Below are 24,359 nucleotides of genomic sequence, written 5' to 3'. Positions count from 1 at the left end.
AGGCAGAGAATTCAGCACTGGCTCTGGAAAATGAAAATCAGAGAGAACAATATGAGAGATGTCTCGATGAGGTAAGGAGTGTTCATACACTGTACTCCAATGAGATGAGTTGAAATTAATTTATCCCTCTCTTACAAGGTTGTCATTGTTTTGCAGTTTTCTAGTATTACCTCATTCTCAATGATTCCAAGAACTTGTTTTTGTCGCTTAGAAATACTCTTCTCCATGACCTCTGCTGTAAATCCTTTTTTCTTCACACTTCACCAAAAGATCAATATCCTGGTGACCAATATATTGAGCTTTGTTGGTATAATAGCTTTGCCAGCAGAGATGTTTCTGTGGACTTAAATTGTCAGATGGAGTCTCTTCTGCAGGGATGCCTACTCCTAGTAAGTGATTCTAAGAGAAGAAAATGGTAATTTACCCGTTAGTTTTTGTGTGCTCTTGTTTTTCTGTAGTGTGGAACACAGGTACACAGGTGGTAGTGGCTTCTGCTGTCAGAAATCCCCCAGTCTTCGTCTGTAACAGGAATTCTCTGCTCCCTCCTGTGGTTACGAGCCTAGGTTTTTATCTGCTTTTGTTGTTTGCTTTTTTTAGCCTTCCTGTTGTCTCACTTCTTGTGGCATTTATAGACTTGGCTTAGTGGGCATGGTGGTGATGGATTGATAGCTGAACAAGATGATCTTAGTGGTCTATTCCAACCTTAATGATTCTGTGATTCTCTGATTCTACTACATGGCCCAGCTTCTGATCAGATCTCCAAATTACAGGGGTGAACATTATAGTTCACCCAACAGTTACTGCCTCAGCACTTAGCCTTCCAGAAATGTCTGGCTCAGGACATACAAGATCTTGGGTAGTATCTCCTATTGCTTACAGTTTTCTCAGTGTATATATTGATGTCCTCTCTTTTATCCTGAAACAAGTCTCTTCAGCATGGGTGAGAGCTTAAAACAAGTTCTAGGCTGTTAGTAGTTCAGAGAGTTACTGAGTGGGAGTCATTTGCCTGTTCTACAAAGGGAATTCATAGTAGTGTAAGTAGCTGGCTAACATGCAAGCAAAACAGAACAAAACAAAAACTGCAATGGTTTCTCATCTCCGCTTTCAGCATTTTCTAAGTTTTACTGGCATGATCAATACAGCTCTGGTACAAGAAACCTCCAATTTAGGTAGACTTTCATCAGTAAATTCACACTTTTACCAATGTTGCATATTTTCATCAGAAGACACTTCCCCACTAGGCTGTGTGCTGTCTGCACTGTGTCTGTCTGACAGCTGCAGAGCGTTGGTCTGCATTGGTCTGTGCCACTCCACTCAGTGCATCATTGGTAATTGGGATGAAATTACCACATACTTTTTTACATTAGTTCAAATTACAGAGCTTAAATTTATCTTGGACAAAGCCTGTCTACATAATTCATTTTGTCCATCCAAGAAAAAACACTCCATATTACAAGGACAGATGATATGTATTTAGTCTTGTTTGCAGTTACATGATTAATTTCTTATCAGCGGTTGTATTTTTTTATATTCTGTTGCTGTTCAAAAAATGAGTAATTATATCAAGTATGCTCTACACTTTATTTTCAACATTAGGTTGGCTGCTTTCAGTTCTTCCATATTATCACAGCTATATCCATCTTCTCTCACCATCCCAACTTTTTCAGCAGACAGTTCTTGTCACCTGTGATTTTGCACTTCCATGCTGTATTATTTTTTATTATTATTTTTGTTTGCTTATCTTCTTTTTCCTTTTTTTTTTTTGGTTCTTATCTTTTGAGTGCAGTATCTTTTCTTGCCCTTTCCCGTTGCTTGATATCACTTTTTCTCCCTCCCCTTGAGCACTCTGGTGTTTTGGCAGTATATTGGTGTAGCTGGAACAGGCTTGAACCTAATCCTTTCTGAGCACTGAGGTGACTTTGGCAACAAAAGAATATTTAATTATTGTAAATTCTCAGAGTCCCGAGATGGCACCCACCTGAGCACATTTCTTTGGTGGAGCTCCACAGGAAATTTTATTTCATTATGGTAACAATAAAGAGAATTAGAGAGGAGACATAAAAGTAATTAGTGAATAACCCAGTCAGTAATTGTGAGAAACTTCGCTCCCACCTGGAGTCTTCTGAGCATGTCGTATGTGAAAAAGTCCTTTCCATACAAGGCTTCTTACTGGAGATCTCAAGAAAATAATTTATTTTCCTGAATATTTTCATGAAAAAAGGAGTCCTTTATGAATTTTAATATTCACTGATTTGAAATTATTTTTTCATTTTTGCAGTGTATATATAAGCAACTTTAAAAGAGTGTTTGCAGAACATGTTATTGAAACGTTCCAGTGCTTAATAATTAAGAAAAGTACTCATTTAATTACAGAAATACCCCATAAGTATATCTTTCTGTCTCTGAAAAGTTTAACTCTAAAACCAGGATTGTCATCTTATAGCTTTTGTGTGATGCTAATCCTAATTTCCTATCCTGGAATTCAGCTCTCAGTGTATTGGCAAGTGGCAATGCCATGCTTATTCACATTATGGTGCCAGCTGAGATTTCTGTCAAGCTTCGCTATACTTATATGCAGGAAATTGTGCAACATAGGTTGGGTAATATTTTTGCTGATGTTTTAAGAATTAAATCATGGCATTATTGAATACATATCCATTTAGCTAATAAAAAATACAAAGTCATCTTAAAAATGCATTTTAAAGTTTGAATAAAATATAACACCATTCATTTTAGTATGGTTGAAATGTCTTTATGGGTATGAAAAAATACATTAAAGATAGAAGTGTAAAATCTCGGTACTTATAATAGGTGTAACAGATGTTACACTGGAGTCTCATTTCTCTGATTCATTCTTTTATACTTTTTCTATTAAGACCACTTTATAACATGTATATGTAAACATAATTGTGTAAGAAAAAAGTGAATGTGGATCTTTCATCTCTTTTACTGCAGTCCACAAAAAACAAAAACAAAAAAATAACCCTCACCTAAAACTCTTGGCTATTAAGTTCGAAGGAAAGTCAGGCTGTGTTGAAGGCAAGCCCCGTGTACTGCTTTACAGCAGCTTGAGGAACTGGCAATCTCTATACTATTCCTTGTTCTTCTCAGTTGCAGGAATCACAGGTCAAGTCATTTCACAGCCTGTTAGTTACAGGGTTTGAGCCACAGTTCTGTCTTGTGTTAGTGGGAATTTCACATATTCTGCATCTGAGACACCAGTCCTTCTGCCTTCTTTGACCTCAATTCCCTCAGTTTTTGGTAGTTGAGACTATCAGTTCTGTAGTGCTGGCTCATGCTGTTCATCTCCACAGTGTCTCTTGGTACCTGTAAGTAAAAAGATTGCCAGTTTCTTTCCATCTAAACACTAACCCTGTTGTACATCTAGCATGGCAACCGTATTTGAAATGCAAAAGTAATGACTGCTAAATTAATTGTAGTTGCTGCAGAACATTTCAGTGGAGGCTTCCCCCTGCAAACCGATACAAACCTGAAAATACTTGAATAGTAATAGCAACGCAGTTTGTCAGGTTGCTAGATACTAGAATGAAATAGCCTACTTTTGTAAAGAAACTAGCTACATATCTTTCTTATTGGGGTCTGTGGGAGCTATGGATCACTGGCAAATACTTTCATTTAGGTACCTGACTTCATATACTCAAAGTTAGAAAATTTCTCCCCTATGCATTGGCAAGTTCAGTTTTTTCCCATTTGGAAGATTATGCCATTTACACTCCTCTGCTCAATATATAAAGGCATAGGAGTAATTGTAGTAGGCAATTCTGTTGCAAGTGACTTGTACACACTTCAAAGAACCTTCCAGTTCTTCTAGGTACAGTAAATCCACTTCAGAAAGTGAAGAAATAATGTATTAGATATGGTTTGTTCAATTTTCAGGTAGAGCAAACAGACATTAGAAGTACATTCCGGAAGGAACACTGTGGGATGTAGATTCTGAAAACCCATAGAGCAAGGGATGTGTTTTTTCAAAACTGTAACATATTTACTTCTGTTGCTTATTACTGCTCTAATATCAATCTATGTCTTTTGTTAAATCATGTACAGAGCAAATTTATGGGACCGCTGTTCCACAGGCTGCCTTAAGTTAGGGACCAGCTTGGAGAAAAAACTGACACTAAGCAATTTTGTGAGAGTTTTAATTGAATGTAACTTCTGCATCTAACAGAACGGAATCGTTTCACGGAAGTGAATTGGTTTAAACTCTTACACTACATTAGAAATGTAATGTGCAAGTTAAACGTCAACAGAAATCCTATTTTTGCCCTTCTTTCCATTCATCCTCCTTCACCCCTCCATGCCTGCTGGTAAACAGAAAGGATACATAACATAAATAACTTCCAAAATTCCCTGTTGAATATATAGTTCTGCTAATCAATGGTGGGTAATGTCATTCAAGTCAATTAAATTGTGCAGTGTGAATGCCTTCCAACCACATTTTGATGACAGTAGGTACTTTAATTTTCTGTGGCACTTTATGGTTTCTGCTTGTCATGATAGATATACCATTTTGTCAATACTGAATCAAGAAACAATTAAACTTCATGAAAACATTCAGGACTCTTCAGCTAGTAAAAAGCAGCTCTAGTGAATGCAAGTCAATCCGTGCTGACGCACAACAGCTGTATATAAACCTGGGAAGTTTCAGTCTTCTCCATAGAAGAGGTGGCAGAAGTTAAACAAACTAAAATTGATAGTGTTGGTTTATAGTGAAAACTAGCACAGAAGTAATCACTTGCATTTAATATATTCTCACTCATACTATCTGATGAAAATATTAGTAAATAATGAAAGTACTAGAATTGGTGGTGGTTTAGGCAGAAAGTGTAATATAAAGCCACAGCAGAAGGTAATACACATAAACTCGTATGATCATGTACTTAAACTATATTATCTGTTTCTTTCAGGTAGCTAATCAGGTTGTTCAGGCCCTACTGACTCAAAAGGTAAGTTGTATTTTGCTGTAACATAAAGTTCATTGGTCATTTGAGAGATACGTATTTTATATAGGTTATATTTTTTTAAACAATACTCACACATTTAATTATCAGTAAGCCCCAAATTTAAGGATTTTTTAATCCAGGTGAATAAAAGTCCGTGAAACCACGCATTTTCAAGGCTTGATCATATAGGAGCCATACATAGTTCTTATTGTTTTCCTGTGCTGAGGCAACAGAGTCAGAAAACTCTTCCCAGACTGTCACTTTTCCATTCCCTTTGGTAACAAGCTATGACTGTCCCACAGCCCATTCCTGTGTCACATATAAATAAATAACTGTGCAAGTCAGCAGTTGGCACTCTCAATCACATCCAACAGAAGGAAAGATTTCCTGGTATGAGCCTGTGTGGAGGTTTGGCTACTTGACTTGTGGGCTGGGGACCAGCATTAGAGATCATGTGTTTTGTTTTTCAATGGGCTAACATTCCATTCTCCTGGATAAGCAAGGGAAATATTGTCTGGACAAAATCCCTGCAGTGCTGTTGCAAATCTTTAAAAATGAAAAGCATCACTACAGCTTCTGTGAGGTCTATTCCAGATCAAGTCATGTCTGAACCTTCCGTTCACACTCCGGATTGTTGAATATGATGTTTGGTAATTTCAGATGTAATGTAGTCCAAGGAGTAAAATTAAAAACGATTGTGGCAAAATGAAGATGATCTTGGGGGAAAAAAAAAAAAAGATGGAATTCAACAGAGAGAAAAGCGAGGTAATTACATATTAGCAGAAATAATTGGCTATCCATGGAGAATAGGGATTAACCGGTGGGGCAACAATTTTACAGAAAAAAATGTTTTTTAACTTGAGCACGATTCCGTGATGTCATTTTCTGAGGTGGAAAAAGAAAAAAGAAACAAGGTATAAAGATTTATAATAAGCTATAAAGCCTGCAATATTCATGAAATGATCCTTTGTGCGATCTAGAACACTTGATGAATGTGCAATTATTAAAATGTTTTGGATCATTTAGCTTCAAAAAGACAAGTCTGAAAGGAACATAAATACAGTATTTTAGTGCAGATAATGCAAGGAAGAATATAAACTGTTTTGTCTACATAGAATGACAGGAAAAGAAATAATGTTCTTAAAATGCAGCAAGAAACATCAAGCTAAGATAATGAAAAACTTCTGCCACGCACCTGAAAATTTTCCAGATGCAAATGTAGCAATGTATTTGGGAAACAACTTTATGACCTTAAATGACCTTGAAAAACCTAAGAGATATTCAGAGGTGCCTTATGGGTGAGTGATCCAAGAATCTAGAAGCTGCAGTTACCAGCTAGGGCTCCTGGAATCAGAGTGTTCCCTAAATCTCTTCACCCAAGAGCTGTTGCTCCCACACGTTGGGGATGAATGTAACATTGTTGGATGCCCTGGTTTTTTGAAGCACGACAAAGCCTTTTCCTGTAGAAGAGGGATATTGCCACACAGCAATTAGGAGTGTTGTGACTTGAAGGTGGTCTGTGCAATCCACAACATATGGACAAGTTTGCACTGCTGCTGTCTGTGCTGTATTATTCTGCCTATGCTTCATATACACATATGCTGTATGGTCTGTGTGTCATCAGAGGACTGCAGTCAACAGAGCTATTGCTGTAACACCTCTTGGAAACATAACTTCAGCTGTTTTTTAAAATTTCCAAATGTGTGTTTCAGCACAATTTAGCTGAAAATACAGACATTTTCTGACATATTAATACACACAAAAACCTGATCCACAGTTTGTAATATAAAACTATATGTGAGTAATCATTTATCAGGTTAATCTCAGTATATTAATCTGTAGTTTGGGAATATCATGGATGTTTTCTGATGGAGAGAGAAGCTTACTGAGTCCTTTTTCAAAGGAAAATTCATACTTTCTCAGTAATGAAACTTCCCAAACTCATAGGAAACAAGGAGTTCATATGGACACAATAAAAACAGATTTCAATACATTTAATAAAGTGATTTAGTTAGTATTGATGGGATTCAACAGCTGCTTACCTATTACTGAGTAATAACAGCTAATTTAATATCCATAGAACGAGGATAGAGGGTACTATTCTAAATGCTAATGAATATTAACTGTTAAAGTGCTCCTGAACCATTCATGCAAGTCTTTTTATAAGAAAAGACAGAAGCACAATAGCATACAATAAAATGGAAAGCAGGCTCCTTACACCCGTACCAAATAGGTAGGTACTTCAATCCAAATAGTAACCAGTAAACAGATAAATCTGCTGTAGTGCAGCTAAGCAGTAAGACAGAGCCAGTCATGCCACAGTGAGATAACACACCTCTGGGGCATAGTGAGACATGAGGAAAAGCTAAGAGCTTTCAGCAAATGGAGAGGAGTGATTCTGCACAGTAACGCACACCGCATAGGCTTTACTGTGAATTTGAAATTGTCCCTCAAGGACTAATTTTTGTTTAAATTAAGTACATGCTGTAATGTAACGAATAAAGCGCTGCATACTTGCCAGTATGTGGAAGGACTGTGATTCCACTGAGAGATTCTGGTGACACAAATTGAGTGAGCAAAGCTTGAGTGATTTATCAATGTCACTGAAACCTTGAAATGGAATTACAGTCTTAAATGTGCGCTTTTCAAGTTTATCGTTTGTTGCAATACATATAGAATTTCTCTAATGCAGGAATCTTTTTTTTACTGAGACTTCATGGAGAAACTATATTAAATTGAGGTTTGTGCTGAATTAGCCGCACAGCAAAATTTCACAATTCAATGTACCAAAATTATATGGATTCTGTGACTTACTAATAGAAAATTTTACCTCTGGGAAATTTAAGAAGTGATAAAAAAAAAAAAAACAAATTGATGTGATACAAACCTGCATGCTCTGGTACTTATTGGAAGCATCTGTTCTTTCTCCTTTCTCCTCCTACCTAAAGACTCCTCATATCACGTGAAAGAATAGGAGTGCTGGATATTGTATTTTTTATTTATATTTTCTTTATTTAAGACCTGGATCAGCAGTTCGAAATTTAACTTATGCCACTTAATGAAATTATCCTGTGATCTGTGTACCTGCTCTTGGCATATTATCTTAATAGAGGTATTGAGGTCAATGAGCTTTTATTTTGGGTTCTGTAGGAAATATATTTCTCCATTTTTCTCTATAAAATAAAAAGGCATTGAATGAAGTATTAAAAAAGAAAAAGTGTATTTGGAGGAAGAGCATTTTGCAGAATGAGCCTGATGCTGGTAAGAATAGGGAGATGCTCAGTTACTGCTACAGCGAGAGCACAAGAATGAGTACCTCAAGTATCTTGGAGACTGCTGTAGTAATAGCTGCTCATTTTGCCCACAAGAGAGGGATGAGAAGTTTTAGACAATTTGAGAGTTGTATTAATTGGTAATTTTAGAACTTCAGCGTTCTAAACTGAGACTTCATTTTACTGGAATACTGCTACCGTAATGTTCTTCATTTCTGCTCTGTACTATGAGTGGCATTACCACTTTATAGCATCTACAGGGGCAATCTGCTGTCTTATATTTCACATTTTACAGGAAGTCTAAAGCATGAAACATAAATCTTAAGGATTTAACAGTGTAAAATAAGAAAGTTTTGAGCAAGGACATGGCTAAAATTTAATTTTTTCTACATTGTCAGTTTCTGTGAATAATTTTTCCCTCTCAGTGCACTTAGTTGTGTTGAAAAGTTAAGCAACGCTGTAACAGCTAAGGCTCTGTTTTAAATTCTGTGATTATTTGTGAAAGGCAGATAATGATAGGTCTTAATGCTCCTAGAGATTGCTTTGTGTGAGACCAGAGATAAGACAGTTCTCACTGACTAAATCAAAGCTTTAGATTTTTACAAAGCATCAAATTCAAAAGTTGGTTACCTTAGAAGGCTATAGCAATTTTACTTGAGCAGCTTGAAAGCCACTTAAAACAAATATTAAGGTGAGAATCTATCAAGAGAAAATAACTGCATTCATCTAGTAGTATCATAAAACCTGATGCCCACTACAGGCATTAAAAGACACACAGAATTTTCTAAAAGTCTCAAGATGAGCCTACTTGGTTGTGCCTTCACCTCTTGTAACCTCATTGCTGGTTGCAGTGGAAACATGAGCTACCTTAGCTGAGAATTTAGGCTGCTTCTGACAACAGTTTCCTCCCCTGTTGATTTCTCATGAGGTTATTATGTTGATAATGGTACTGACAAGACCCTGTATGGGGATCCAGAGGCCTGTTTCACTGCCTTAATGTGGTGAAAAGTAAAACCAATTAGGCAGTATCATAGGGCAGCAACTATCCTAAGTATAAAAGCATAAAGGGAAGCATTTTGGAGGTTTAAATAAAACTAGATAATGGCTGCAGCTTATTATTTTTGTATGTGATCTTAATTTGCAAATGACTCTTCCTGATTTATGAAGCTCCCATACCTCAAAGTAGACAGCTGTAGAAATTAGGTGGAAAGGAATCATAGAATCACAGAATAGCCCAGGATGGAAGGTACCTCAAGGATCATGAATCTCCAACCCCCCTGCCACAGGCAGGGCCACCAATCTCCCCATTTAATACTAGACCAGGCTGCCCAGGGCCCCATCCCATCTGTCCTCAAACACCTCCAGGGATTGGGGCATGCACAGCCTCTCTGGCAGCCTGTTCCAGCACCTCACCACTCTCATAGTAAAGAACTTAATGTCAGGTTCAGCTTGCTCTTTCTTAAGCCCTCTTTCCAATAAAATCCTTTCTTCCTCTCTACAACCAGAAAAAGCAAGTCCTATGTTGCCATTAAAAAGAAGATAGATCATTTGCTGCATATGGAAGCCATTAATTTCTTTGTGATGAACCTGACATAGTCTTGGCTACAGGATCTGCATCTTTCAGTTTTGGCAGTTATGCCTTATGTTGCAAAAGTTTCACACCACCTCTGCTTCTAATGGCCTTTACTCATTACCTCTGCTGTAGTGGCCTATCTTAAGGTATTTTGGTGTCTTGTATTGGAAATGACAGGCAGGATTGTATTCACAGGTATGTCTGGTGAGTCAACATCTCACTGTGGCTTAGCATCCTACAGTGACTAGTTACATGGAGGGAGGTGCGGAGCATCTGCAGCATGCCAGCCAGCATTGCTGACTTGGTTATTCCAGAAAAAGCAGATGTGAAATGAGACTTCAGAAGAGAACCTTGAAGGCACTGTGCCTCTTTCAACTTATTCCTGATGTGGTACAGCTGAAGCTTTTTCCTTAGCTTATGCTTACTACAGTATTCATATCTCAATTGCCACTTTCTGCTTTGAATAGGATATATAAATTATATATATACTATAACAAAGTCCCTTTTTGTACCGACAAAAAACACCAAGAGGATGTATCATGTAACTATTATTTCTCATTATAAGATTTTTTTGATGTTATTGTGATTGATGTTATTGTGATGAAACAACCAGAAAAAATGAAGTAGCACATTTTCCTGATTTCTATTATTTTAAAAGCTGTATATGTTGCTTATGTATATCAAAGTTGATTTTCCATGCCTGCCAGTGCTCAGGAGGTGTTTGGACAATGTTCTCAGTAATATGTTTTAATTTTTAATTAGCCCTGATATCATCAAACAGTTAAATCTTTGTAAGTCCTTTCCAACTGAACCATTCTAAATTCTTAATTTCTTCTTAGTATCTGACATTACACAGACTTTTTTAAGGAGTTTGTGTTACCTGCTTTCTAATCTTCCTGTTTTCCCTTGTTCTGTAGGATCTGAGGGAGGAATGTATAAAGCTGAAGACAAGAGTTTTTGATTTGGAACAACAGAATCGAACATTAAGTGTGCTTTTTCAGCAAAGAGTCAAACCAGCTTCTGACCTCCTCCTTCAGGTAGGAAATGTCCTTTGCGGAAGGGAAACTATGAGTTCTATTTTTGTCACAATTCTAAAATATTTCTCTTCTTTTTAAGGACATGTCAATAAGCAGAAAATGACAGCTGATAGGTTTAAAATATTAGAAGAATATCAGTAATCTGTAATACCGTTGAAACTGAAAGCATGCACCAATGGGCAATGGTTACATGTCATGTGCAAATGTGGAGAAAGGAGCACACCTGTGGAGTGACTTACTTGTACAGTATTTCTTCAGTATGATAAATGGAATGATATGGGTTCATTATCCCTCAGCAGGGGAGGAACTTAGATTTCTTACCATTCTGCTTGATGGTGAACAGTGTAATTTCCTGTGAGAAGACAGCCCATTTATTTAACTTTTGCCATATGTGTTACAAAGACTTAAGTACATCTCCACAAGCTTAGAGAGATTTTTATTTTTTAACCTTTTATGGGAGGATATAGCTGAGGAACCGATTGACCCATTTCCCACTCCTTTACCACTCTGGAATAATAAGAGAGACTTTAGTATCCCTTTCGATTTGGCAAAGTGCATTATTATGAATTAATCCATCTTTATGACATCCTTTTGTAGAAGTGGAATTGCTGTGTATAAGTCCAACAGATCGGACCATGAGCTAGAACTGTAAACAATGACTAAGTGAAGTGTGCAGACTTCTAGCAGTGGGACAAATTCTGGTTTCATTAACATATGCTATTTATTATTAGAGAAAAACTCATGAATTTGAGGTGAAAAAATTGGATAATGTCAGCACACATTAATTCTCTGATGCTATGCATGTATATATCAAAGTAAAATCTAGCCCTTGCACTGTTGCTTGACAGCTGACATCTGCCAACTCTCATCACTTTGGGTTCTTTATTGAAAAAACATTGATCAGCTCACCAACTAGTGCTTAAAGGCAAGGAAGCCCCACAGTGAGATCAAATAGCTATACTTACTGTGAAACTCAAAAACATAGGCAGAGTGATGCTGGGTCACCATCGTAGGGATCTGGGTTCTTGCATTATCTGTGGATTCTTGATTTTGTGTTGATTTAGGTATTGCTAGGTCAGGACCTTCATTCTTTTGTTTTCTTCTTCCCTGACCCCTGCTTTCTTTCCTGTTTGTTCATCCTTGAGAGGATCCTGGTTGTTATGTACAACTGATATCTCTTGATTCAGGATCTTTAATACATCCAACGCAACATGTAACTTTAATGCTCAATTTTTCTGGTTTTGACAGTCCCATAATTTGCCCCTTCTTTCTGTTTTCTTTTTTTGTTTCCACAGTCCGTACCTCTAGTAGTCTATGCTAGTATTGGGTTAGACTGCACAGAAGTTTCATGTTGCACATTCCCTATTACAGATTGTGGCAACAGTAAGCCAGGTTTTTGGGGAGTGTTATGGCAGTGTTAGATGGTATCTGAAAAGCAAGTGGTTTGACTTCAGTTCCTTGAAACTGGATTTTGTCACTGCCGTAAAAGAAGTTGAAAGGGATGAACCTGCATCAAATAGGACTAAATGGTATTATGTTTTCAAGAGGAATTCAAACTGTTTTACATCGTTGTCCCTGCACCATCCAATAGACAGATACTTCTAGTACGTATAGATACTCCTCCCCCCACCAAACACACAAACTCTTTTTGCTTACTTTGTATTTATTGGCCAAAGAAGAAAGAGAATTTAGATATTCTTGAAGTCCAGGTCCCCCAGATGGCAGCAGAATATACTGCTGTGTCCTTAGGCTTGCTATAACCCCCCTTGGGGAGAAAGAAAAAGCAGGAAACAAGTTGCAGAGTACGTGAGAAAATGAAAAACTTCTGCTAAACACGTCATATGTCGCTCTTACAGAAAAAGAATACAGTCTGTTAGTGAGTTTCAGAGATCTATTTGTCCTCTAATTTTACTTCAGGATTGAATAAGTGGTGTGTCATCTGTGATCTTGTAGTCTGAAATATAAAATCTGAGGAGGGATTTTTCCTTAGGACTGAAATTAAGCAAATGTGTCTGAGAAAAAGGAATGAGTTTAGATTATATCGTCCTGAAAAAGCATAAACCCTGGGTTTAGAGCAGGTACTAAATAGTTATTTAAAGCCCTATACAGCAGAGTACTAAATATGTTGTTAAGGATATTCCTCTTAATTCATGGACTTGACCAAAGTGAATGGACAAGTGCTTTTGGTGGTGTTGGGGCAATGAACATAGTGTTACTTTTACAATTCCTGTACTGTCTGCTATAGTGAAGTTTAATTTTATTTGCATGCTGATCTCATCCTAGGAATACTCATACTGAGTGCAATTAAAATTTTTGACCTGCAGAACAGAGTCTAAGCTAAAAATAAATAATATTTGTTCCTTTTGTCTACATGACTTCTGTAATTTGGTAGTATGTTGCCATTAGATTATTCTATGGTTGGCATTGGGAAACTCTTGTACTAAAGATTATGCTTATTTTAAAACCATAAAAATTCCGAGTATCTCAGATTTCAACAGAAATACAGATTTCTTTTTAAAAAGTAAAAAAAATAAAATAGATTTCCTCATTACCCTATGTTTTCTTTTTTATTTTATTTTAGGCAAATGGTGCACATTTTGTATGTCTGAAATTTTTTTCTTTCTCTCAACACACAGTTTGATTTAGGTGCTTTGAACTTGACTGTGGAATAGTGGCGTGTATGCAGAGCTGATTGCACCTTGCTGTTTTCCCTTGTGGAAAAACAGATTACTACCAAATTAAAAAAAAAAAAATGTAGTGAAGGTTTTCATGACTGCTTCCTTTACTGTAAAACTATTATTAGAAGTATTACATTCTCATGCATTTACAAGAAAAGTAGTCATGAAATTAAAGGGTTAGTAATATTTTAAAAGAAATAGAGGTGGTTCCTTAAGGCCTGTGATAAAGTGGATTGCCATGTAAGTTTTTAGCAATTAGAAATGTTGGTATGCTTACTGCTTGTAGTGACTGTGATGCAGAGGACATCTCACTCCTGTTGTGAAAAGATTATTGAGGCTCCGATGCAAAAATGGAAGGATGGAGGAGTAGGGAGAGATAACTCCACCTTTTTGTTTTTCATCACTTCTTTTGTACTGTAGATGATTTTAAGAGGTATTTAAGATATATATTTGAGAGCTATGGCAAGAAAGGTTTGGGAAAGCAAACCAGGAACTTCATTTTGGGGACTTTTTATTTTTTACGAAGGATGCCATCTTTTGTTCAAAGAAACATTGAACGATTTAAACCACTAAATTGCAGGCATTTTCAGTGTTTAGCTGTGGCTTCTCACTCAGTTGTTTGACTTTATCAAATAGAGGCCACTCGGACTTGAGACAAAACTTTTCACTTTTTTTTTTCGTTAGCCCTCTTTTCCCACTCATTCCTAAAAATAGTGCGTAGCAATTAACATCAAACATGCTTCTAATTTGCAACGGTGATATTACTTTCCTACAACGGTTACTGAGCAGTAACAGGAGCTGGGATTTGCCTTCTGATAGATGTTGCAGTTGTTTATAATATATATCTCTGCTTACATGAAAGCAAAATGTTTGTGAGCTGAATTCCACGGGTGGAATGTCTTGTTTTCACTTTTCACCCAGGAGGTTGCTGTCACAGCTGCTTACAGAGCAGGCAGGGATCTTTATGTGAAAGGTGCTAAAAGTGGCAAGTAGCAACATTTATTGAATTGATTTACTTGATTAAGTAGTAAAATTTTCACAGTTGAGAAAGCATAAAATAATATTACTAATGATAAGATTTACAGTATTTCTCATCCCAAACTGTATTTTCATTGTCATTTTATTCCCATCATAAAAATGCTTCTTTACCAATTCCAGAAGGACCCGTTTTCTCTTGTGTTTCTCTGGCTAGGTTGGTTTCATTTATTACTCTTGGGCCATCTGCATTGTTTATTTTCAAGTCTAAAATTTTGTCCACAGTGCTACACACAGTCTGCTGAATTCTTTGACTCCAATAATAGGTACTTTGTTGTATCCACCTTGTCATTAGCTCTTGTAATGACCTGTCAACGATCTGACATTTTTGATAGACTATGACTGTACATACTTACAAGGAAACAGTTGTGCAACTTAGCAGGAAGGGGTAAATTGCACCAACGACATTATTATATATGAGACAGAAGGAGGGCAATTAATTGCCCGACCACCTGACAAAAGGAGATGGAATATCTGGCCTCAGAGTCTGACCTGTGGTTCAGACATCGTTAGACACAATGATGGCTGAGCGCAGAAGGTTAAAAGTGAAGTTGCTGCACTTTGCAGCAATTCGATATACAGATAGTTAAGTTTTAGAAAGAAAGCATGAAGAGTTTGAAATTAAAGCTAAAACTTTAATTGATATTATAACATTGTTAGAAAACAGTCAGCAGTCAGAAGTGTTTTTAAGTAACTGGATCATCATACGCTGCACAGCAGCATAATTCCTGTCTGTCAGAAGGCAGTTCCCAGTGCTGCTTTGTTCCTCTAGGCAAGAAGACCTTAGACCAAGGTCACCCAATTGTGTTTGAAGTCTTATTTCCTTCCTTCATTTCTGCTCCTGAGGTTGTCAGGGCACTCCTATTTGCAAATGTTCTGAAACATTCCAATTCCAGGCCAGACTTGCAAATAGGCTTTTTTACTCAGTAAATATGAAAACAAAAATAAGGTTTAACAGTCTTTGTAGTGATATTTACTTAGTCACAAATCAAGACTGGTGGCTTAAAGTAGAAACGAATTTTAGACCCACTAATTGTTACAGCAGGAGAGAAGTCATGGAAACCTGTTTGCTCAGTAGTTATGAAAATCTCAGTGGCTGTAGGAATAGACGGAATGTTAATCACTTTAATATAAAGTATGTGTGAAATATATTATTTTTAATATATATATTAATATATATATATTTAATATATATTTAATCTAGTACATTAAAATTTATCCAAGAATTATGTGGGCAGTAGAGCATCCACCAAGTAGTGAGGTGGTACTTTTTACACCAGTTACTCTAAAGATTTCAAGCCATAGCCCTGCAGGAGTGCATTCTCCATATCAAGGGTAACAAAGGTCTGGCATTACTCTCATGAAGATCCTGTCTCAAACAAGAACATACAGTTCTTGTAGCAATGTCAAACGATAAGAATGCTTCTGTGAATCAGGAATCAAGATAGCAATCTAGAAGGGAACAGTCAACGATTTTTGAGACTTTCAGAACAAATTAAAGGAGCATTTCTTCATTTGCAGATGCTGATGTCATTATTTCTAGTCTTGTATTATCTCAGTAAATTGTAAATTGATGCCAACTTTCTATTTCTGTTTTGTTCCCACTCATCAATACCATTGAGAACACAGAAATCTGAATCTCTATTTCATCTCAGCTTAAATCATCAGTGTTGAATAATATATTGTAAGTCGTATTTCTTGCCTTTTTTACAGCTCCACCTATATGTTTAAGGAGCATTAGAGAAATACTGTACTGATGTGGCAGGCCTTCACCAAGGAACTAAGGTTTTCTTGCTCTTTTTTTTGTTAAAGACCAACATGCAACTGATACTAAGTGAACTGTAGCTTTCTCTTTATTTTACACATGGATCTTTATTATCACTAATGATACTTATGAGGGAAGGAATTTGATATGGCATTTGAAACACTGATCAAGTATGTAGGCAGAGTCATGGGTTGGAAGGACCTCAAGGATTGTCAAGTTCCAACCCCCTGCCAGTTTTCCATGTTTTTTCCTGTCATTTTGTACATTCAGTATGAAAATATATCTTAGACAAAAGGTATGAGTTCCACAGTACAAAATAGAACAGACTTGCCATCTGCTTCAAACTTCTAATAAGCCTTAATAAGGTGCATTTTTTTATTTTTTAATTTTGTGTTATATATAACCTGCAGCAATGCTGAACTTAAGGAGAATAATCTATGTGATGCTGTTTCAGCCTGCTCTGTTTGCTGAATGTATCAGAAAGATGCATTAGCATCTTACCATATAAATTGTTGCATAAATGCTCCAAGTGTAAATAAGTATAGATGCTAGAGGGAGCCCTTTGAATTTTGCAATGGAGTAGAAAAGTAGCCACTGCAAGCCCTTCTTAAACACATTATGGTAAGCAACAGGTGTGCTGGGTAATTGTTGTCTCATCATAGTGCATATTTCACACTCCATAAGTCCCTAATGAATTACCAAAACAGTGCGTAAAATTAAATGATTTTGAGGACTTTCTTTTGTCATAGTCAAATGGAAATCTATTGAAATCCTAGGGCAGTATAAAAATATAACCATTTTTATTGCAGATATTTCGTTTTCTCCTATTACACTAACAGAACTGAATATGTAGTTTGTTTTCCTAAAAGACTTCGAAACTGAAATGAAGGACTACTCAAAAGTGTATGTACATGAAATAATAGTATATAAAGCATTAATTTCATCTGTAGTGTTATACTTTATACATGTGAAATGTCGTTTATAGTTTACTTATACCTGTGGTTTTGTTACTATTTAAGTATAATGGCAGACTTTATGGACATGAAGCAATAAGGAGGTGTTGCCCTTTACTTAAAAGTGTGCCAGTAAGTACTTGGTAAAATCTAAGCAGTTCAGATTATATCAGATCAGTGTAATTCGCTAGTACTTATAAATTACACTTGCCATCAGATGAATCTAACATCATGCTAAGTAGTTTTTAGCACATAAAATTACTTGAGAAGTACTTTCTGTTGCCATCTGCTATGAAAAAATTCTTTTTGCTGGCATGTATGCTGTATGTTTTGTATACTTTTATGTATACTGTGCATGGAAGAAAGAGCCAGTAACTAAAATAAAATGTTGTTCATAATTAATCATAAAACACCTACTGAACTAACCCCATCTTTTAGCATTGAATTTTACTAATGCTCTCCTCTCTTTCCCAAATGACCTATCTTCTTTAATGATGGTTTGGATAGAGGTAAGATTCAGATCCTCATCCAAAGCCTGCAACGCTATTGACTAAATCTCTGTTGACTTAGCTGAGAATGTGAAATACTGTATTGCAAGATAAAATCTGCAAGTAGATGCTCAGTGAAACTGAAGAGTCCATTAGTGCCTTAACTCTTAAATTACCGTGTAGGTAGCTCTCTGGTAAGGGCAAGCTAAAAGGAAACGTTACCTTTGTCATTAATTCTTTTACAAGGTGATATTGACAGACTTGAGTCTTACTGTACTTTTAGCATTTTTAGATTGCGTTCATGCTCATTTCTGCCTGGATGTGAGCAAGCCCTGATTCTTTAGTCACTAACAGATGTCTGGATGCAGAGAGGAGCAGTGATTTGTCTGTGTCCTGTATGCACTGCAAGGGCATCTTGAACACTTTGAATTAAACTCCATCTTACTGCATTAAAAGAGTGTCAAAGTAATGGCATCTTGAATAAATAACAGTGCTTAAAAAATCTCAAAAAAGATGCTCGCTCTTCAGTTCCTCCTTCTGGTCTGCATCTTATGAGATGAATGTAATTTTGGTAGTTTTAAAAGCAGAAGTACTTCATATGATTTTTTTAAGTTGCCTTTTCCTTCCTCTTAACTCCAGTTATTTTTCCTCTGAGTAAGAATTGTGTTCTCTTCCTGTACCGTAGATACACTTACATTAGAGCACAGTTATTATGATTATGGATTACAGATACTTGCAAGCATAAATCTGAATCAGAAATTGGCATTGTATTTTAGAAGCTTGCTTAAATTCATTAAATAGTTCTTAGGAGATTCTTGACAGTAATTAGATATATGGGTACTCTCAGCTCTGTTACCAGTCTTCACCAGCTCATGGGGGGATAACAAATGGAATTAGCCTCTAAAGTAGGTTTTTAAGGTCCTTCATGTGCATGGGACAAAACTTTCTACTGGTCTGGCACTGTTCTTCTAAAAATCTGGCTACTTATTTGGTGCTGAACTGGGAGCTGACCCCTTCTAACATTCCTCTATAATACCTCCTAAGCCCTGCTTTTATCTACTGTGAAAAACTGATCAATTCATAAAGCTGCAGATTTCTCATGAAAAGTTGGCACTGCTTCTTTGAGCCCATCCAGCTGCCAAAAGGGTATGCAGCTGCTGGCTAGCAGTGCTAGAGGTGAGCCCCAGGGCAGGCTCCCTCTGAGCAGTACTACTTGTGGGGTGGGAAATGGGACCCTAATGACAATGTGTGCCATGTCTGGCCCAGGTTTGGCACAACACTCAGAGAGCACTTGGAAGAGCACAGTTTGGCCCAGGAGCAACGACTGATGGTTTTCATTTTCAGTACCTTGTATCTGGGCATTCAAGAAAAACATTGTAAAAAGGCTCTTCTTGTTTAGAGTGATTCTGTCTGAGCCAAAACCGATATGTTAGTGTTGGAGAGAAAATATATATGCAAAAGCCTTAAACTAACAATTTCTTATTGTTATATTGTTGAAATCTTCCTCCTACTTTTTTCTGCCCATCTGACATCTCAATGATTTCACCAAAAAGAAAAGAAAAAAAAAAGTGGAGGAATGGAGAAACTTTTCAAATGCACAGTGCTGTGGCAAGGAAAATGTGACTCATTCAACATTAACCTTGACAAATTCATGGTCCTGTCATTTAAATGAATGAATCTTTCCAGTGTCTAGCTTGCTGGACCTTGAGAAACAGCAATGAGGAAGGACTGTAAAAAATGATGCTCGTCTCTCTTAAATTATTTTTCTGAGTAAATGAATGATTTCTATGAAAACCAAATAAGGATGAATCTGCTTGCTCAAATCACCTGTTCACAGCTGATGAACTTCCATGTGAAACAGTGCTTACCCTTCTCTGTTCCCAGGTATCGATCTAAAATATCTTCCCCGAGCCTTCTCTCTCTTTTTCCTCCTACAGGCGAAAGGTTAGAGTTAGATAATAGTATTAATTTTCCAGACATCTGCACATGTTCTAATAGCCTTTAGAAGGTTTGAAATGGTTTCTGTTTGACCACCGCAGGGCTAAGAATGCCATTAAGACTTAGATTGTAGTAATACATAACAATCATAGCCCTGTAGTTCAACCTGGCAATAAAAAAGCTAATTTATTTTATCGTAGATTTAAATTAATGTGATGAACTCCTCTCTCAAGAGGAACCATAACACTGCTCTTAAAAAAATACCATGTCCCCATTTTCAAAACCAGATAAAACTCTGCCACAAACCCAGTGTCTGTATTTGTTTTGTGTGCTCTTCACTGTTTGTACGTTTGTGTGTTCACATAATGGAACCATGTCATTTTTTTCTACCACTTCATTCTTACACTCATTTTTGTCTCTCTCTTCATTCTTAGAGTCAACAGCAGAAAGGGAATTAATAGATGCAGGACAGTTTCCAATGCTGGCATTTTTTATATATATATTTTTTTACCATTCTGAGAACTGGGTGTGTTGTTGTTTTTTTTTTTTTTCAGAAAATAATTATTACTAGTTAAGTATATTGAATTCCAAATAGGTTTTAAAAATAGAAGTATACAGTTAATAAGAATAATTTTGGAAATCTGTGAAAACAATTTTTAGAGCTCAGACAGTTTTCATTTCCAACTATATGCTAGAGGAAAGCTTCAGCGTATCCCATTATGAAGTGATAAAACAGCATTTGATAGCAGCAGCTTTTGTGATAAAATGACCATGGCAGCACTGAGAACGAATCTAATAAGGGAATTGATCTGTAGATTCCAATTCTGTAAGAGCCAGCATCGATCAACATAAATGTCAATAACAAGATCTTATTGAAGTCTGCCTAATTCCTTTAGATGATTTTGGGGTATAGTCAGAAAGGGAATGTGAAAATGAATTTTGAACTGTAGGAATCACAAATCCAGGGACTGAAATTATGTTGCGCTATGAGGAATGGCACTGGCTGTCAGTATCGGCAATTTAGAAGTATGTTGAAATGAGTGAGTAGCATTTAGTCAGATAATGATCGATAATGCGATCACAGTTGGCTCAATGTCACCAAAGCATCAACACCTTTCATCTGTATTTTCACATGAAAGCATTTGTTAAATACAGTGAAATAAGACAACATGTGGCATATTTACTGTTAAAGCATAGATACCATGTGAAAGGCCCGCCATAAAAGATTAATGGCATGGCTCTTCCTTGTCACAGAAGTTCAGTATAAAGCTGTTTTTGGACTGATTTTGACAACGCTGTAATGTTAAGGAAAACTGGATGTGTTTGTGAGCAGTGCAGCAAGAGAAGGTGTCAGCACATCTGGGTTCTGCCTCTTGTGCTTTCGTGTTCCCGTAATTCATAAAACCTGCACAAGATGGCATCCACTTAGCAAAGTGGAATTAACATATTGATTACTATTAGCTCGGTAGAAAGCTATTTACAAAAAACGTTGCATTCACTGCTCTGTACCAAATTAATGAGAAAAAAAATACAAATATAAATGGAAAAAGAGGCCTGACTTTTCTACACTAGGTGCCAGACCTCTGCTTTGCCATACTCTGAGGGGTCTTCCTTGAGAGAGCTCATTGAAAACATTTCATTAATTGTTTACATTCTACCTGGCTGATTACCAGGTCATTGATGTAAACTGTTGACTTTACAGTAATTACAAACCACAGGGAACTTTACACAGACATTTTCATAAGAAATTAAATTAGCTCTATTTATTATTACTGCTATATTTACAAGCTTCTACCGTTGTGCTACTAAATAGAAAACGCTTCAGAGTCTCAGAGCTTGAAAACACTGATAGAATTATAAAATGAAAGCTAGGATCAGAAAGGATTACTTTGTGTCTTTCAATGCAACTTTTACTTAAAAGTTTATAAAAATTAATAAAACTAAGGGATTTGGAAGGGGAGTAATTTTAGGCTTACAGCAATGTTGTCAAATCTCTGAAGAATTCAGAGAGATTATGTTATTTATGTTTATGCATCAAATATCTGTTTAATACCTCCCAATTTATACCCTAGGATATAAGTTTTCAAATCTCTGAGTTTCTTACTTTGGAATCTAATTCTCTGTTTCTTGCCTGTCTCTGAATGGCTTGGTAAAAACTGAGAGCAGCGAGCCTGGAAAATCTGAAGCAGATGCAAGTGAAACCTTTGTTTTCTTTTTTGTGTTGGATTTGCCTTGTTAACAGGATTTTCTGATGTAGTTTTAACACCCTAATCTTCTATACAAATGTTTGTAAAATCATCCCCTTGTACTTTTGTCTTGGATGTTGTCAGTTGTCTGAGCAAACTCGCCTGGAGGATTTGCCAGTAAAACTGACAAACCTCTGCTAATTCTGCACTTGAATGTAAAGTCTAGCATCTGCTGCATCACCAGATTTCAAGTTCTTTTAGCATCTTCAGTCTAGTGGTGGGAGACACAACCAAAACAAATGGGGGAAAAAAAAGTCAAAGTAGAACTTGTATAGAAATACTTTTATTAGATTAATAGGAAATTCAGATCCGCTTGACTTGAAATTTCTGGAATAGCTGGAGGCTAGCTTTTTTGTGTTAAGAAATGCTTTAGCTTACCAAGATGTGTATTTTATAGATAATCCTTTAATATTCATGTTTTGTATAACACTTCCCTCTTAACACTGAGCAGTACTGCAGGTCTGTGATTGTCTGCTGTGTTATTGGTAAGACCGATAAATGATGCTCTCTGGCTGCAAGCTCCTGCTGCTCTAAAAGCTGTCCTGAGGCTCACTCCCTGTGGATTCACCCTCTGCTCCCACCAAAAATCAATCCAAGCAGCTGGAGTGGCATGTCTCCCATGATATAGCTATTAAGAGCCCTAGCAGCAACATGTGGGTCAAAGAATTTCAGTTAACCCATCAGACAAACCTTAAGACATAACAGGATATTTAATGTGAAAGACAACATATGTGTGCTGGTGCTGGTTACTGGCTAAGAATCCTGGTTTGCATTCTCTGTTCCAGGCTGAACTGGATAATTTTCTGTGTTGTGTACTTCTGCCAGATATCAAATACCTTCGCTAGCTGCTTGATCTATTAGGAATGGTGCCTTGAAACAACAGGGAAAGAGAAAAAATAGTTCAGTGTAAGGCATTGGCTTTACAGTCTGATGTTGCACGTGCTTGCTTCTACAGACTTCTATATTAGCAGCTTCTGGACATCTAAGTGATGAGCCTATTATTTGGGGAAGGGAGGACTATTTTGAAAAGAAAAAGGCTGCTACTTTCCCTCTCCATGCATGATTTGCCATGGCCCAACAGCAAGGCTTGCTGATGAATTGCTGCTCAGTGCGTGTGCTGCAGCTATCTCCTGTGACTGACTCCTGTTACCCGTGCTGCAGAGCTTTGTTCACTTTCTCTAGGCGATGCTCTGCAATCCTCTAATTGCTCTTGTGCTTCACTAATACCCTGTCATTTCCTTTTTCCTGGCTGCTTGTTGATGTACAGTTTAGGTCCTTAAGGAAATGCAAGGTACAAGTTGATCGGTTGCTTTTGCTATATGTACAAGTGAAAATACAAATCTAAGTATGTCTCACATAGTCCTCTAAAACTTCGTCTCTTTATAGCGCGTTTGTTAAAGATACAGAAGAACAAACACCAATATGGTTATTTCAGTGCAGCTTATGGGATAGCTATGTTGTGTTTTCAGAACAATTGCAAAAAATCGTTTTACTAACTGCCTTTTTCTGGGCAGAAATACAAGGGACCTTATTTGACGTAAAGGCACTCCTGAAAAGTGCTGCTGAGGACAGGAATGCTTCTTGAAGACATGTTGAATTCTTCAGCTGAAGCACCATAATTCTGGAATTTGTGTTAGTCTAAAATTTAAGAGAGAGAAGTCAAAGGTAACTTCACACTGTTAGGATGAATGATGATTGTAAAGTGTATTATTAGAGAATTAGGAGGAAAAAAACATGGATATTTCCACAATGAGGTGTCTTGAAATTACCCTGAAGTATATAGGCATAAAAGGGAGTATGAGCTGGCATGTACAGAGCACAAGAACTCTGCTAGGAAGCCACCTGTCTACACAGGCAACAAAAGCAGGAAAGATGAGGGCGAGTTCTTAACCAAGCTGATTTACTAGCAAAAAGAACTCAGTATGACAATTGCTATTGTCATTATAAACTTTGAAAAGCTCTGTTTATAGAAAGTGAATAATAGGAAAGAGAAGCATAATGCTGAATTTTTTATTAAATATGTAACTTTCAAGAGCTATGATAATTATTTTATTTTCATTGCATCAGTTACAAACAATAAGACAGAAGGCACTACTGTGCGTGCACAGTACATGATTTCAAGTACATTTCCAAAGTTAGTGATTGTTAGAATTGTATCCAACAGAAGCATCTTAATGCAGTTTTCATTTGTGCTTCACATTTGGCTATTATGTTGTTGACAACCATTTGTTCTACTCAGTTTAGAAAGCAGATTTACCACATGCCAAAAGTGTATGTCATACAGATTCTGATTTTTTTAAACGTAAAGCCTATTTCTAGTTTCAGAGACTGAACTTCATTGTATTATTTACCTAATTCTCCTTTATTTCAGAGTAGTTAGGATATGAGAAGTTCACATTCATATTCTTAATCT

General features: G+C 36.7%; 1 protein-coding gene across 1 annotated transcript in view; it reads left to right on the top strand.

Annotated features, from left to right (window-relative positions):
- NCKAP5 (NCK associated protein 5) overlaps positions 1 to 24,359 on the top strand; it is a 94,993-nt gene that overhangs the window by 38,518 nt on the left and 32,116 nt on the right. Inside the window, 3 exon segments of the mRNA XM_031554326.1 lie at positions 3 to 71; positions 4,926 to 4,964; positions 10,724 to 10,843. Coding sequence (XP_031410186.1) covers positions 3 to 71; positions 4,926 to 4,964; positions 10,724 to 10,843 — 228 coding nt within the window.

The sequence above is a fragment of the Meleagris gallopavo genome, chromosome 7 (genome assembly GCF_000146605.3).
Source record: "Meleagris gallopavo isolate NT-WF06-2002-E0010 breed Aviagen turkey brand Nicholas breeding stock chromosome 7, Turkey_5.1, whole genome shotgun sequence".
In the NCBI taxonomy this organism is placed as follows: Eukaryota; Metazoa; Chordata; class Aves; order Galliformes; family Phasianidae; genus Meleagris; species Meleagris gallopavo.
The sequence above is the reverse complement of the archived record's forward strand: the minus strand, read 5'-3'. Positions and strand labels throughout refer to the sequence as shown.